Source organism: Rousettus aegyptiacus, unplaced genomic scaffold (genome assembly GCF_014176215.1).
Source record: "Rousettus aegyptiacus isolate mRouAeg1 unplaced genomic scaffold, mRouAeg1.p scaffold_m13_p_3, whole genome shotgun sequence".
In the NCBI taxonomy this organism is placed as follows: Eukaryota; Metazoa; Chordata; class Mammalia; order Chiroptera; family Pteropodidae; genus Rousettus; species Rousettus aegyptiacus.
The window spans coordinates 55,688,479-55,702,900 of record NW_023416306.1 but is presented as its reverse complement, the minus strand read 5'-3'; the positions used below and the strand labels follow the sequence as shown (position 1 = coordinate 55,702,900).

Here is a 14,422-nt window from a genome sequence, read left to right as displayed (position 1 = left end):
TTTAGTTATAAATGCTGTAGTTTTGTGTGGAAAAAAAAAAAAAAAGTTTGTTTCACTTGAGTACAGCACACATTCCGGAGGCATGAAGTCATTTTCCTCTTTTCCTTAAAGTCTGTGTTCCCGTTAAAGCCCACTTTGTCATTTCTATGAGAATTAAAGAGGGCACTCTCAAAAGCTAGTACTGGATCAGCCAGCCACCTTATGGTCTTGAGCAAGTTATCACCTCTGAGGCCTGAGGAATCTAGGCCTCAGATTCTTCATCGTAAAATTTGTTGTTGATGTTTCGCCTTGAGTTTTGGTATTTTCTGTACGAGGACGTTAACAGTATAATTGTTGAGGTAAAAACTGTGGGCATTTGGCAAGTTGTTTAACCACCTCTAAATTTTAGCCTGGTAGTGTATCTCTCTTAAAATGCAGTTCTTACCTCTAGTTGCTAAGATGAAATTAGATAATATCTGAGGAGTGTGAAGCACCGTGAGCGGTGATCATCAACAGTCCTCTGCCAGCAAAAGCTCATGCACAGGAAACAGTCAGAAGCAGCTTATTAAGGTCATTGGGGTGTCTGTTTTCCAAGGAGATAAACCATTTTACAGGGAAATATTAAAATTCAGCCAAAAGTTATAAATTTGTCAGTACTTTAAAAGGTCTCATTTTAAAAATATAATTATTTCCTTTAAGAAAACTATGGCATATGCTTTTAGGAAATACAGAATATAAAATTCGTGTTGTAGATTTGAGAAGGATTCAGGAAATGGCAGTTTATGATTATGAAATTGATACAGTTAAGAATCAATATAGAATATATAATATCGACCATATTTTTAAAGAGATAATTTGTAAAGTTTACAGTTCTCAATCTATTTTCAGTGAAATTAGAGTATACTGCTAATCCATCATGGTGGTCAGAATATACTCTGAGGAAAACATGAAATTGAATGTCTCAGTTACATATTGTCATGTCACAAGCCACCCCAAAACTTAATGGCTTAAGAAAATAATGCATTATTAATCTGTCAAGGTGCCGTAGTTGACTGGGTTCCCTTGAACTGGGCCCCCAGAATGGCTCGCTCACATTCCTGGCAGTTGGTGTTGGTACTGGCTGATTGCTTATCTGAGCCCATGGCATCTATATTTGGCATTGCATCCTCAGATTGAAGAATAAATGCTACCTCCTGAACATGTGAGATGGGAGACGCAAATTGGCTGTTTAGAACACGTGTCCAAAAACTGGGACAGGTGCATTGATTTGTCCTGGCCTAATGGCTTTATGCAGTAAGAAAACCCATTTCCTTTATTCTGGGTATATGGTCCAAGTAACATGATGTGACACACAGTATAGATTTTAGTATAGGAGAACAGCTTCCACTGACCAGTGAAGACGAATTCTCAGGAGGTTCTGTTCTTTGTTGTAAATGATAAATTAAATTTCTGTTTCAGTCACAGTCTGAGAGTTTGCTAATGTGAACCACTCTTGGGCCTGATCACACCAGGTAAACCGATTAATTGGATTCTGTACTCTGTGCCTGACATATGAAGAAATTCCTTAAGATTTGGGTATTCCAGGATACCAGCCTTAATGCCCAGGTGGCCAGTCTGTTTACTTTCTAACTGCCAAGAATTATTTTGGTACAGATAAAGTCCTTTAGAGGCTAGTCTAAATAGCCTTCTATAGTAAAGCATATTTGGCTGTGAATTAACTCAATTCCTACAATTTTGTTGTTGTGTGTAGAGAATGTCAAAGAACGTTATGGAACCCTAATAGGCGAGCTACATATGATTGAACTGGAGAAAGGTCGTAGTGGTTTGGGTCTAAGTCTTGCTGGGAACAAAGACCGATCCAGGATGAGTGTCTTTATCGTGGGGATTGATCCAAATGGAGCAGCTGGGAAAGATGGTCGATTGCAGGTTGCTGATGAGCTTCTAGAGGTAAGTTCTTGTGTAAAATGCTGAATTGACTTTCTATCAGTTGGTACAGTGGAATCATCAGTTTCCAGAAGATCCACCTGGGCCTCATATGGTGACAGAGGAAACTATCGCTTGCCTAATAAAATAGATGCATTGCCGCAAATCTGGCTCTAAACCAAATCTCTACTAAGTAAAACCCATGTTCCCATTAACTTCCATTAAAAGGTCATGATTGTGCAGTACCAGAAACAATTTTTGCCCCAAGACAGTAATAAAGATCACACTTCCAAAACATGTTTTTGTGTGCTGCATTTTTAGGAGCTTTTGAAAAGCCAAGTGACCAATCACTCCCCAGTAATGAGACTGACCCACTGGACATTCTGGAAGCTAACTCCCTAATGGTAGAAGTGACAGATGTTGAGTGCATTGGGGTCAAGGTGTTAAGGATAAATAATGAAAAAAGTAACTCAAAAAAGTTCGCCAAACAAAATTAATTTGTGGATCATACTTTATATTGTTTAGAATTGTATTTGCTTGTTTTGTTTGTCCTTGCCTCCTATAGACTAGGATTCTACCATTTTTATATTACCTTAAAAGTCTTCCCGGTACCTTGCATATTTCCCTATTGGCTAGGAAAGCTCCGTCAGCAATGGCAGAATGACGAGATGACTGGCAGTTTCCCTTAGGTACTGTGCTACAGAGGCACATTCTGTTGCCGAAATCTTGAATCTACTGGCATCACTTCTCCCAGTGGCCTATGCCTAGGGCTTGAGCTTTGAGACTAATTAGAAAATATAACAGTAGGGAATTTCCCAGGATGCTTCAGGCAGGTCACAAGTACTTCCAGAGAGCCCTCGCTTTGAACAAAGCATACTGAAGCCCAGAGCCTGCCAGAAAATTCACTCTCTTCTCTCCTTCAGTCTATCCAAATGGTGCCTCCTGAGTCCATAGAGATCAGGCTATATGACGTTTTAATGTCGGCTTTTAACATGAGGTTTTCTCTATTCACCATCAAATTCAGATTCATGTTCTGGAAAGGAAAATATATATAATACTTTAAAGGAAGAAAAAAAATGTGCTTTGCATTAGCTAGGTAGAATGATAAAATTTTACATAATTAAAATTCTGGGCTTAGTTAATGGTGTTTATTTATTTCTCATAGATCAATGGTCAAATTTTGTATGGAAGAAGTCATCAAAATGCTTCATCAATCATTAAATGTGCCCCTTCTAAAGTAAAAATTATTTTTATCAGGTGAGCATTTTCCTTTTCTGCTTTACTAAATACTTTTTGTTAGCCTTTCAGTTCTGAGTTCTTTTGAATAAAAATAAAACGTTTATAAACGGGAGTGTGGTAGGTCCACCTCTTTGGAGTTATAGAATTTTCTCTAGTGCTTCTGAGTCTTCAAGTAAAAGAATTAAAATAATATGAACCATTATGGTATGATAAGTCAATGCATTTTCTTTTAGGAATAAAGATGCAGTGAGTCAGATGGCTGTATGTCCTGGAAATACAGTAGAACCTTCACTTTCACCCTCAGAAAATCTTGAAAATAAGGAGGTATGTAGCTTGTATCTGTTTCTCTGGGAAGGTGTGATTGATATTAATTCAGCTAACAATGATAGATCCCTTATAAAGCTATCAAGGATAAATAAGTCATAGCCTTGGCCTCTACGAGTTTATGTCCTAATACAAGATGCACTCATGTGAAAAGCATACCACTTACATGAAGGCCGCTAGTTGGGCCTGCATAGGGAATAATGGAAGTAGAAGGGGAGGTGTCAATTCTGCCTCTGAAAAGAGAGTAAGAATTAAGGCTTTATAGAGGAAATTACTTGTGAAGTATATGTTGAAATTATAAGATGTGGGGGCAAAAACATTGTAAGCAGAGGGCATAGATTAAGGACTGGCATTGAGGTTCTGACAGATGCAGAGAATTGAAAACTGTAGAGTGTACTAAACAGTGGGAAACAGGGAATGGGGAGATGGCAAAGAAAGGGCATAATGCCTGAGAAAGGATGTATATGGAATCAGATCATGGGAATATAGTGAAGGCTTTTTCTTTGAGACCATGTTGTTGGTAACTCAAATAATGAGAGTGGTATTTCTAAAATCTTCCCTGGAAATTGTGCAGAGAAAATCAGAGGTTGCAGGGAAGAGAAGTTAAAGAGAATAAAACAATTATCAGAATAGTAATGCAGGAAAAAGATAATGAGGTCTGGAACTAATGCCAAAAAAAAAAGGAATTGGTTACATCAGATGTTTAGAATCCAAACTGACATTACTTCATCCCCAACTAAATGTACTCATTGAGGAAAAATGAGTAGTAGAGAATTTGTTTACCCAACAAATATTTATTGGATATCTGCCTTATAGTAGGTACTGTTCTTTGGGCTGTGAATTGGCTGGTGAATGAAACAGATAAGATGTACAACCCTTCCAGATGTCTCACTTGGTGACTTGATGGATGGCTGACTTTTACCAAAATAGAAATAAATTAAAAGAATAGATATTTGTAAAAATAGAACACATCCATTTGAGGCAGTTTATGAATGAAGTAGAGGTATACCTTGGGACATTTGGTCTAGAGATTAGAGCTAAATTCCCATAGGTGCAGAATTGGTATTTGTTAGTCATGGAAACTGAGAACATTTAGGGAGGAGAAGAGGGGCAAGGTCAGAATTATGTAATATCAACAGTAAGGAAGAAGGCTACAACAGAGTGGTCAGAGGTGACGAAGGAGAACCAGGCAGGCATGTGGCACAGCAACTGAGGAGAACATATTTCAAGAAGTGTATATTCTGCAACCTTGAATGTTTCAAAGTGGTCAGACCAGATGAATAAAGAGAGTTCATTGGACTTGGTAATTAGGAGATGATTAGTGATTTTTGATATGTAAGAAATTAGGTAAAAGAAAGCAGTGAACAGAGAGTGAACAACAATTGAGTTTTTCAATGAAAGGTGTTTTGATTTAGAAGAGTTTTGAGTACATGTTTAGGATGAATAGAATGAGTAGTAGAGAGCGAAAAGTTTAAAATTAGAGGAGCCACGATGATTAACAGTGGGAGAAGGCATAGAAACGGAAGCACTCTTCCCTAAATGACTGTATAAACATTAGGCTTATTAATCATTATCTCATTTTTTTGGTAAACTGAGTCATTGCATATAATGATGAACTGAATCAAGTGGTTTTTCACGATTACAAAGGAGAAAATTTTATTTTCACGTGAATTGTACCAAACATGTCCCTTAAGAAATGGAGTATTTTAATAAATTTCAGATAAAACATTTGCTAGCTCCTAAATTTACTTGATGACTAATACAATAAAGAATAGTGAATGGTGCCTCTGCTGATGTTCAGTGCTTCAGTGAATTTCACTGTTTGGTAGCGAAGTGGCTGCTAGATTTCATTATAGAGTAAACCCAGACAGCTTGAGAACCGCTTTGTGTCTGTGCTCTAAAATAATTGCAGTCTAATCACACCTCGTTAGTATTTTGCAGAGAATATACTATTCATAAATGTTATAAAATGTTAAAATAGTAATAATGAATTACAGTATGTAAAATAATTTTAATTATGTAGCCTTTATATTTAAACAAAATGCCTAACACTCAGTTGCCTATTTTGCCATTTCTTTCCCCACTGCCAGACTGAACCAAGTATTACTACTTCCAGTGCAGCTGTGGACCTCAGTTCATTTAAAAATGTGCAACATCTAGAGCTTCCCAAGGTAAATCTGCTTTGAATTGGAGTGAAATAATGTGAGTACCTTCACTCCAGTATTCTATTTCACTGACTCTCAAAAGTGTGGTCCCCAGACCTGCAACATCAGCACACCTGAGGTCTTGTTAGAAATACAGATGCTTGGGCCCACATAGACCCACTGAATGAGTAACTCGGAGGGTGGCCTGAAGTCTGTGTTTTCATCATCCTTTTTGGTGATTCCAGTACCTGCTCAAGTGTGAGAACCACTGTGCTAATTGATATTTTAACTGGAGCTTAGCTTTTCCCGCTTTTATGGTATACCAGGGTATGAAGTTTCATGGTCCCTCCTTTGATTTATTTATTAAGGACCTGCTGTGGGAGAAATAAAAAGAATAAAGAAACAGAAGTTATGGTTTATTTTTTCCTCCATAAAAATGAAAGCTCAGATAACTAGAAATTTCACTGGTAGACATTAGTGAGGTATTTGCTTTTGAAAAGATCTGAACCTTAGGTTCAGATGACCACTTTAAGAGGTATTTGGCTGTATAGAAATCTCTAAATGCTTTCAGGTGCTCCAGGCTCATGCTAGACTGCAGGTGGACAGCGCGGATGAACAAGAGTAGAGCAGAAGGAGCAGTGGAGTGCTCCAATAGAAGAAGAGAGATGGGGTGGGTGGGTGGGAGGGTATTTAATGCATTGCCGCTGGAAGCTGTCCATTTGGATTGAATCTTTGCTTCATCAGGTACATACTCGACACACTGCATGACCTTCCTTTGCCTCAGTTTTCTTACCTATGAACTGGAGACGTCAATATGATCTTTAATGTAGATAATTGTAAAGATTAAATGAGTTGTTGATAAAGTGGTTGGCATAATACCTGTCACATGGTCAGACTGTTAAGCATTTAGAAGGAAAAAATACTATGACTTTATTGATTTGGTTTCTTTTTTCACAATAGATAACTCTGCACATACATTTAAGAAAAGTACTTCTTATGGGCAATTTGTCTTGTACGCAGAGGAAAAAGACAAAAGTCGTTAAAGCCTTTTGCCTTTTCTTCTAAGAAGTTCATACACTTCAGTTCAAGAATCCCATTCTCTTGCCATTTAGGAGAAGAATACCTTCCTCTTTCCCATGCTGATTTCAGGCTGAGTTCCCTTTTCCTCCTAAATCTTGAAGTCTAAGTTTATAGTATTTAGTGGTGCAGTTATTTCCCTATAATTTGTAAATTATGAAACATTTAAATATATGCTAGAGTCATTGTAATGAATGTTTTTTTCATTCCCAGTTTACACTTATCTTTAGAAAAGTCCAAAATCAGATTTTTTTTTTCTTGTATACTTTGATGGCATTGATGTAATTTATTTACCTAGGGTTTAGTAAGTACTTCCAAGGATATAACAAGTGTCCGGGAAGTCTGGGAGGAATGAACTTCATAGACAGAATAAAGAACACTTCAGTGTTTGGGCGCATATTGTTAAAGGCAGACCTCCTGCGGGAGGTCAGTGCCCTGGCTTTGTGACTTACAGGTTGTTGTCTGTGACCCTGGGCAAGTTTATTAATCTGTACATGGTTTCCCCTCTACCAGATGGAGATAATAATAGTACTTACTTGAGAGTTGTAGTGAGAATTGAATATATATTGTGAGAATTAAATATACATGTATTTAGAGTTCAGTACGTGGCACATGTAAAGTATTGCCTGTTGTTTTTATTATTATTATTATAATTATTTGGAAAGAATAAGCTGCCTATAATTATTAGGAAAGAAAATTCTAATAAGAACAGGAATGTCCAATAGCTCTGATGCTTTCCCTGCATTATGCTACCCAATTAAGGTATTCCATAGATGTTTGCATTATCCTGATCCCATACTCAGAATTTTTTTAAGATTTCCATTTTCAAACCAGATAAAATCAAATTCCTTGGCCTGGCATTCAGCAGTGGGGGTAGAAAGAAGCTGTCTTTATCTGTCAGAAGTCCTTCTCACATCCTGAGTGGTCTTCAATAAATCACTTGATTCCTAAATCTTATTGGTCACCACTTTCCTCTTCTGTAAATGGGGCTGCCTGTATCAGGGTGTTTTGGAGGGAGACGGGATTGTTTAAGCTAATGAGCAAATTTGCTTCATCCTACAAAAATAAAAGCCGGTCTCTGCCTTTAGCCTCCTACTTATTTATTCAGCAGGCATCTGTTATGTGCACTTTGTTATTCTCTAGAGGAATCCAAGAACTTGAAGAACTTCAGACTTTATTGCCCACAGAAAGCTTCCATTTATATGTAGATGTCAAACAAATCTAAAGCTCAAGTAACTGAAATGTATTTATTAATAAAAAACCCCAGTGACTAGGGGAGAACATTTAAGAATCTTTTAAAATCAACTGACAGAAGAGGCCATCAACCATGATGTGGTCTTTTTGAGCACCTAACTTCTTGGGGCCTCAGTTTTCTTGCCTGTATGATTGGGGAAATAATAATACCTTTATATTAGAGATAATTTTATAAGGATTAAATGAAATAATTTATATAAAGCATGTATTACAATGCAAGTTATTAGTTTCATTAATTTTTTGAACCATGAGATTCTGAATGCTTCACAGCATTCTTGAAAACTTTGAGAAAGCAGTTGCTTAAAATGACGTGTTAAATTACACTTCGTTCTATAAGCCCATACACTCTGAAACCCATTAGTTACTCTTGGAACAACACTCAAGAAAACAAAGAAGGAGGAATTAATCATCCTTCTAACATTCATATCTCGTCTGAAATCCTTTATCATTTATCCTATCCCGTATTTTTAAAAAGTATGATTATTTGAAAAAAAAGTAATTTGGTGGTAAAGTCACATGTGTGTGCATTGTGTCATCTAGCATCGCTGTAAGATTTCTCTTATTTTCCCCACTTTTAACATTTTCTATAACTCAAAATAATAGGGCTGGAACTTAAACTTCAGTCTTCTACTTCCAAGTCCCATCTTCTGTTCCCTGTCACAGTTTGTGATTGGGCACCATTTACCTTTCCAAAACTCCTAATATTTCCTTTATAAATTTTCTGTTTAATTCAAACTGACTTGAAACAATAGCCCATGGAGATTATTTTGAGAAGCCATCTCTCCTTACCTTTGCTTATGTCACTTGGGATGTTCTTCTACTTTTAGCTTATCTAAATTCCGTATGACTCAAGACCTAGCTTAATCTCATCTCTGTTTGTTTTGAAATATTTCTTCAATACTCTGGCCTTTATAATGCTTACTATTAGTGTCTTTATTTATTGGTTGTTTAACCATGCACGATCAAGGGTGTGTCTCTTGCAGTAAACTTACATGCGGGAATATTTTATGTACATCTAAATCACACAATTGTTGAGAGAAGTAACTCTTATACTTTCCATTCCATAATCTTATGTAGTATTGTGTATTATAGTACATACTAAGTATGTTGGGGGCAGGGGATTGAATGAATGCTTACATGCAGTGTATGCACAAAGGAAAAGATGATATGATCAGGAGTCAGGAAGGAGAGAATAGTTTTTGTACTGTTTCAAAATGGGAACTAAAGAAATAGGTCATGTATAATTAGTTCTGTTTTAACTATTTAGAAACTGTCTTGACGGGTCATTTATTTTTCTTTTTAATCCATTTTTTAAGTGGGAAAAAATGTAAGTATAAACAAAAGTTTATAGTGTACATAATCTGAACCCTTAGTGGCTAACTAAAATACTAATTCAATTTAACAGGCAAAATACTTTTCATTAGAGATTTATTTTTAGCATATTTTACCCTAGGAAAATATATATACATCAAAGCAGGTAGCAACCTTACATGATTGTCAGAGATATGTTTCATATCCATTCAGTCTAATGTAGTGCAAGTGTTCAAAGACAAATAAGAGTTTTTCTTCTGAACTTTAGGGAATCTTCCAAATTCAAAATAATTTTCCTGATAATAATAGTAGTTTGTTTAGCTTAGTCCCACTTTTAATTTGTTTATGCTTTTTGAGCTGTTTTAAGTATATAGCTCTTCCTCCATAAACATATTTCCTTAATTTGTTTCACATTCCCTGCATGGTGGTATTTTAATAACTAGCTGAGAACAGTGTTTCTCAAATCTTTTTCTGTTAAGGAGTATATACACTATGGCAGAAGAGTGGTACAAAGTTACTCACTTCTGTTATCTTTACTTATATGTCATTCTGCTTTTTTGATACCGATAAATTATAGATGTGTATATATTTATTTTTGTAATATTCTAAGTGGTATTGGGGCATATTATACTTGCACTTATGTGGTTTTTTGTTACTTTTAGGACTCTGCCTGTTGCAAATAACAAACAAACAAAAAACTCAAAACTTACTCCATCAGGCTTAATCAAAGAAAGGGCTTTATGGGCTCAAGTGGCTTGTCAGCAGTTCTCAGGGATCATCGGTCCTGTGGCTCAGCAGTGTCATCAAGAGCCTCTTCTTTCCCCCTTCCTGCACAGCCATCTACAGTGTCAGCTCTATCCCAGCATTGGTCATCCTCATAGCTTTAGAATGGCTGCCAGCTTTGGTTGGGGTCATATGCTACTTCTTTTACATATAGTTGGAGTTCGGGGGAGAGAGTGGCTGTCCCAGAATTCTGAACAAAAGTCCTGAGATTCATCCTAATTAAACCAATTCAGATCGTATGCCTACCCCTAAACTGGGAACTATGGCCATGGAATAGAATTGTGCAGTTAACTTAATTCACTCAAACTCTTTCCTTAGAGCTGCTTTTCCATTGTTACATAACAAATTACCAGAAAACTTAGCAATTTAAAATAGTAGACATTGATTATCTCACAATTTCTGTGGTTTAGGAGTTTAAGAGCAGTCTAGCTGGGTGATCCAGTTCTCTTGTGCCTTTGCCAGCAAACTGCCAGCTAGGGCTGCAGTTATCTGAAAGCTTGACTGGGGCAGGAGAATCCACATCCAGGATGGTTTACTCAAATGGCTGTTAGCAAAGGCTTTATTTCCTGTCTGTTGGACTGCTTGGGTGACCTCATGATATGACAGCTGGCTTCCTCAGTGAGAGATTCAAGAGAAAGAGCAAGGAGAATCCTATATACTGTTTTATTGACCTCGTTGTGAAATTACATATCATAACTTCAGCTTTCTTTCATTTATTACAATCAAGTCATCAAAGGCAGCCCACACTTGGGAACCCTTTCCTGACTTGAGGAATATCAAAGTATTAGTGAACATATTTAAATACCAACAATCAAAACAGAAAGGGGGGGGCAGGGAGGTTTGAGACCACAGAGGGAGAAGGGCTGGATGCCTAACGAAAATCTGTGAGTTTGTATAAAGAAGTAGGACGAGAATGAGTGTTAGGTAAACAAGCAGCAAATGCCCACTATACTAGTACTTTCCTGACTACAGATAAGTGAATAGACAATAATAGAATCAGGTCTCAGAATTGAGTACATACAATCATTATAGACATACAACATTACTTATTCAAACAAATAGTTCTTCATAGTAATAGGAAACACCATTAGTGTGGAAAATTCCAAATAGAGGGTCACTAAATTATTTACATTTTGGCATTGGCATTGGGATTTTGTCCATTTGGTAGCACATAGACCTTATTATTCATTAAGCCTGATTCTTGGACTGCTGGATTAGGGTTCAGGATTTCAATATACTGGCATGTTCACAGAATTTATCTAAAGTAAATTCGATTATAACCTGTGGAGTTATTAACAGAAGGAATGTGTGTATTAAAACAACCTTCTTGTCATCCAGCCTTCAAGCCATTCTTATTACACTTGATCCTCACAGCAACCTCACCGTAGGCAAATGTTATTATTCCTGTTTTTCTTAGATAGGAAAATTGAGGTTTAGAGATGTTAAGTGGCTTGTCCCAATTTCTACCGCTAATCAGAAAGTAAATTAGAACTGAGCTCTGTCCACTCTAACAGTGAAGCTTTGTCTTACACACATAACCAATTTCCTGGAAAGAGAGCAGAGGTAGAGAGGGGCACAGTGACAGTTGGAAAGTCATCAAGCATTAATAATCTACCCCAGAAAAGCCACAGTGTTGATCATTTTTTAAATGGCAGTGAACCATTGCCTCGATGTCATGGTGATAACCCTAAATGCCTAATGGCAGCTCGGTTCTCATGTACACATTTCTGATGAGATTCCCTTTTCTCTCTTTTGCTTTACATTTCCCTAGATGGAAACACTGTAATGGAAAACATTGCTATCTCTAACCAGAATGAAAATGTTCAAAACTCTATTTAAAGTTTATGAATGTAAACATGAAAGAAAGAAAGGCAAAAGCCAATATTACTGAACATTTGGTTTTGATAAAAGAAAATGTGGAAAATACAAACAAAGTACATATAGCTCTCTAGCCTTGGCAAGTTTTCAGTGCAGGTCCTTTGGCTCAGAGTTAGAGCATTTTCACTCTGCACCAGAGCAAAACACAAGTCTCTGGAGAAAGAGCTCTGTGTCTTCACCCCCAGAAAGGACAGAGCACGCAGCAGTAATTTCAGTCTGTCTGCTAATGGAAGAAGGGCACAGAAAGCTATAGGTCAGAAAGAGGAAGTAGGAGAATACTGTGATTTTGAATGAGTTAGGCCAGTTATTGAATGCATTTTTGATCTCTGGATATTTTGCTTAAGTTACTGGAGATATTACTGGAGATAGATGCTAAAGATGCTAGAGATAGTAGACATATGGGAGGAGTGAAAACATTTAAATTCTTTTTTTTTTAAATTTGTTGGGGTAACATTGGTTAATACAATTATATAATTTTCAGGTATATATGTACCACAGCTTCTTTAGCCAATCATCTATTGTAGGACACTTCAGTTGCTTCCATGTCCTGGCCACTGAGAATAATGCTGCTATGAACATCGGTGTGCAAATATCTTTTCGGATATGGGTTTTCAAGTTTTGGGGGTAAATACCCAGTATAGGGATTGCTGGATTATTTGGTAAATCAATTCTTAGTTTTTTGAGGAACCTCCATACTGTTTTCCATAGTGGCTGTACCAATTTGCAGTCCCACCAGCAGTGTATGAGGGTTCCTTTTTCTCCTCATCCTCTCCAACATTTGTTATTACTTGTCCTGTTGAGTATAGCTATTCTAACAGGTGTGAGATAGTATCTCATTGTAGTTTTGATTTGCATTTTCCTAATTGCTAGTGATGGTGAGCATCTTTTCATATATTTGTTGGCCATTTGTATGTCCTCTAGGGAGAAGTGTCTGTTCAAGTCCCCTGCCCATCTTTTGATTGGATTGTTTGTTTTTTTATTGTTATTGAGTTATATGAATCCTTTATATACTTTGGATATTAAGCCCTTAATGGAGGCATTGCTTACAAATATATTTTCCCATTCAGATGGTTGTCTCTTTACTTTGTTGATGATTTCTGTTGCTGAACAGAAGCTTTATAGTTTGATACAGTCTCATACATTTATTTTTGCCTTTACTTCCCTTGCCTTTGAGGTCAAATTCATTAAACCCTCTTTAAGTCAAAAATGTCTGAATTTTTGATGGAGAATTTATTCCTATTGAAATTTTAAAATTTGCTTAAGAGATTTATAAAGTGGACTTTAGAACAGTTTAAATTGCTTTTCTAGCCTTTGAGTAGAAGGTGACATTCAGAAATTATGGCCTCATATTTCACTGTTTGGATAAATTTCATCTGTTTCAAGTTTTTCGAGTGTTTATGTTTTTATTCCTCTAGGATCAGGGAGGTTTGGGCATTGCTATCAGTGAAGAAGATACCGTTAGCGGAGTCATCATAAAGAGTCTAACAGAGCATGGGGTAGCAGCCAAGGTGAGGCTTTACCTTTCTCACTGTCAAAGTGGTGAAGAAGAAAATTACTTCTGCATTCAGAATCTTTTGTGTTTCCATTTAGGATGGACGGCTCAAAGTTGGAGATCAGATCTTGGCTGTAGATGATGAAGTTGTTGTCGGCTATCCTGTTGAAAAGGTACTTTTTCTACAGAAATAAAATGATACTGTGAACTCATCTTTGGCCATGGCCAAAGCATGGAGGTGGGGGGAGTTGGGGGGGGAGGTGGGGGTTAGTTGATCATAGGGAACTAGAGCTGTGTAACTGTATTAGACATATATCCTTAAGAAAGAAGAAATTATTTGTAAGTTCAATTTTTATTTTCTGTTTTCCAATCAAGGTGATGTTGAGCTATTTTCTCTTGCCTGGTATGTTTAGTATTCAGAGGGCATTTTTGATAAATATTTCCATTTTTCCTTAGGAAAATGAAACTTTTAAACAAAGGTCAACTTGGAGTTAAGACTAAAGGAATATTTTTTATGAATATTTGCTCCCATAAATATATCCACTATGTATATTGTTTTGCAAACAGATTTTAGTACTCAGCCATTAAAGATATACCTTTTATTGAGGTTAAGTTATTTGTACCTGAGTTTCCTCCTCCTCAGAAGTGATCATAATACTTAGGTGTCTTACTTAAAGCCTTTCATATATAAATGCTAAATAAAAAAGTATGTTTTTCTTGAGATTTGGCGTGCAAATGTTTCCATTTCTACAATGGCCATCAAGAAACTTAGATCAGTTTTTTTCATTCAGTTTTAATAATTTTATTGGTTTAGTCCTTTAACTCTTATGTCTATGCTCTAACTCTCTCTCTCTCTCTTTGGATTGACTCTTCTGTTGAATGGTTTTCCTTATCCTGTTAACAAAAGTGTTTTCCATTTTATTAAAAGTGTGTAAGCTGTTTTAGATTCTCTGTAGAATCAGAAAATGCATGAAATATACATATATCTTCTAAGGTTATAGATATCCAGAGATATGGG

At 36.5% G+C, this 14,422-nt stretch overlaps 1 protein-coding gene across 9 annotated transcripts in view; it reads left to right on the top strand.

Moving 5' to 3' along the window:
* The window catches only part of MPDZ (multiple PDZ domain crumbs cell polarity complex component), a 144,578-nt gene that overhangs the window by 114,543 nt on the left and 15,613 nt on the right, over positions 1-14,422 (top strand). For all 9 annotated transcript variants that reach the window (XM_016162952.2, XM_016162946.2, XM_016162953.2 and 6 more), the window contains 6 exons: positions 1,730-1,926; positions 3,068-3,159; positions 3,375-3,465; positions 5,556-5,636; positions 13,328-13,420; positions 13,503-13,577. In XM_016162952.2, the coding sequence (XP_016018438.2) occupies positions 1,730-1,926; positions 3,068-3,159; positions 3,375-3,465; positions 5,556-5,636; positions 13,328-13,420; positions 13,503-13,577 (629 nt within the window). The remainder of the gene's footprint in view (positions 1-1,729; positions 1,927-3,067; positions 3,160-3,374; positions 3,466-5,555; positions 5,637-13,327; positions 13,421-13,502; positions 13,578-14,422) is intronic.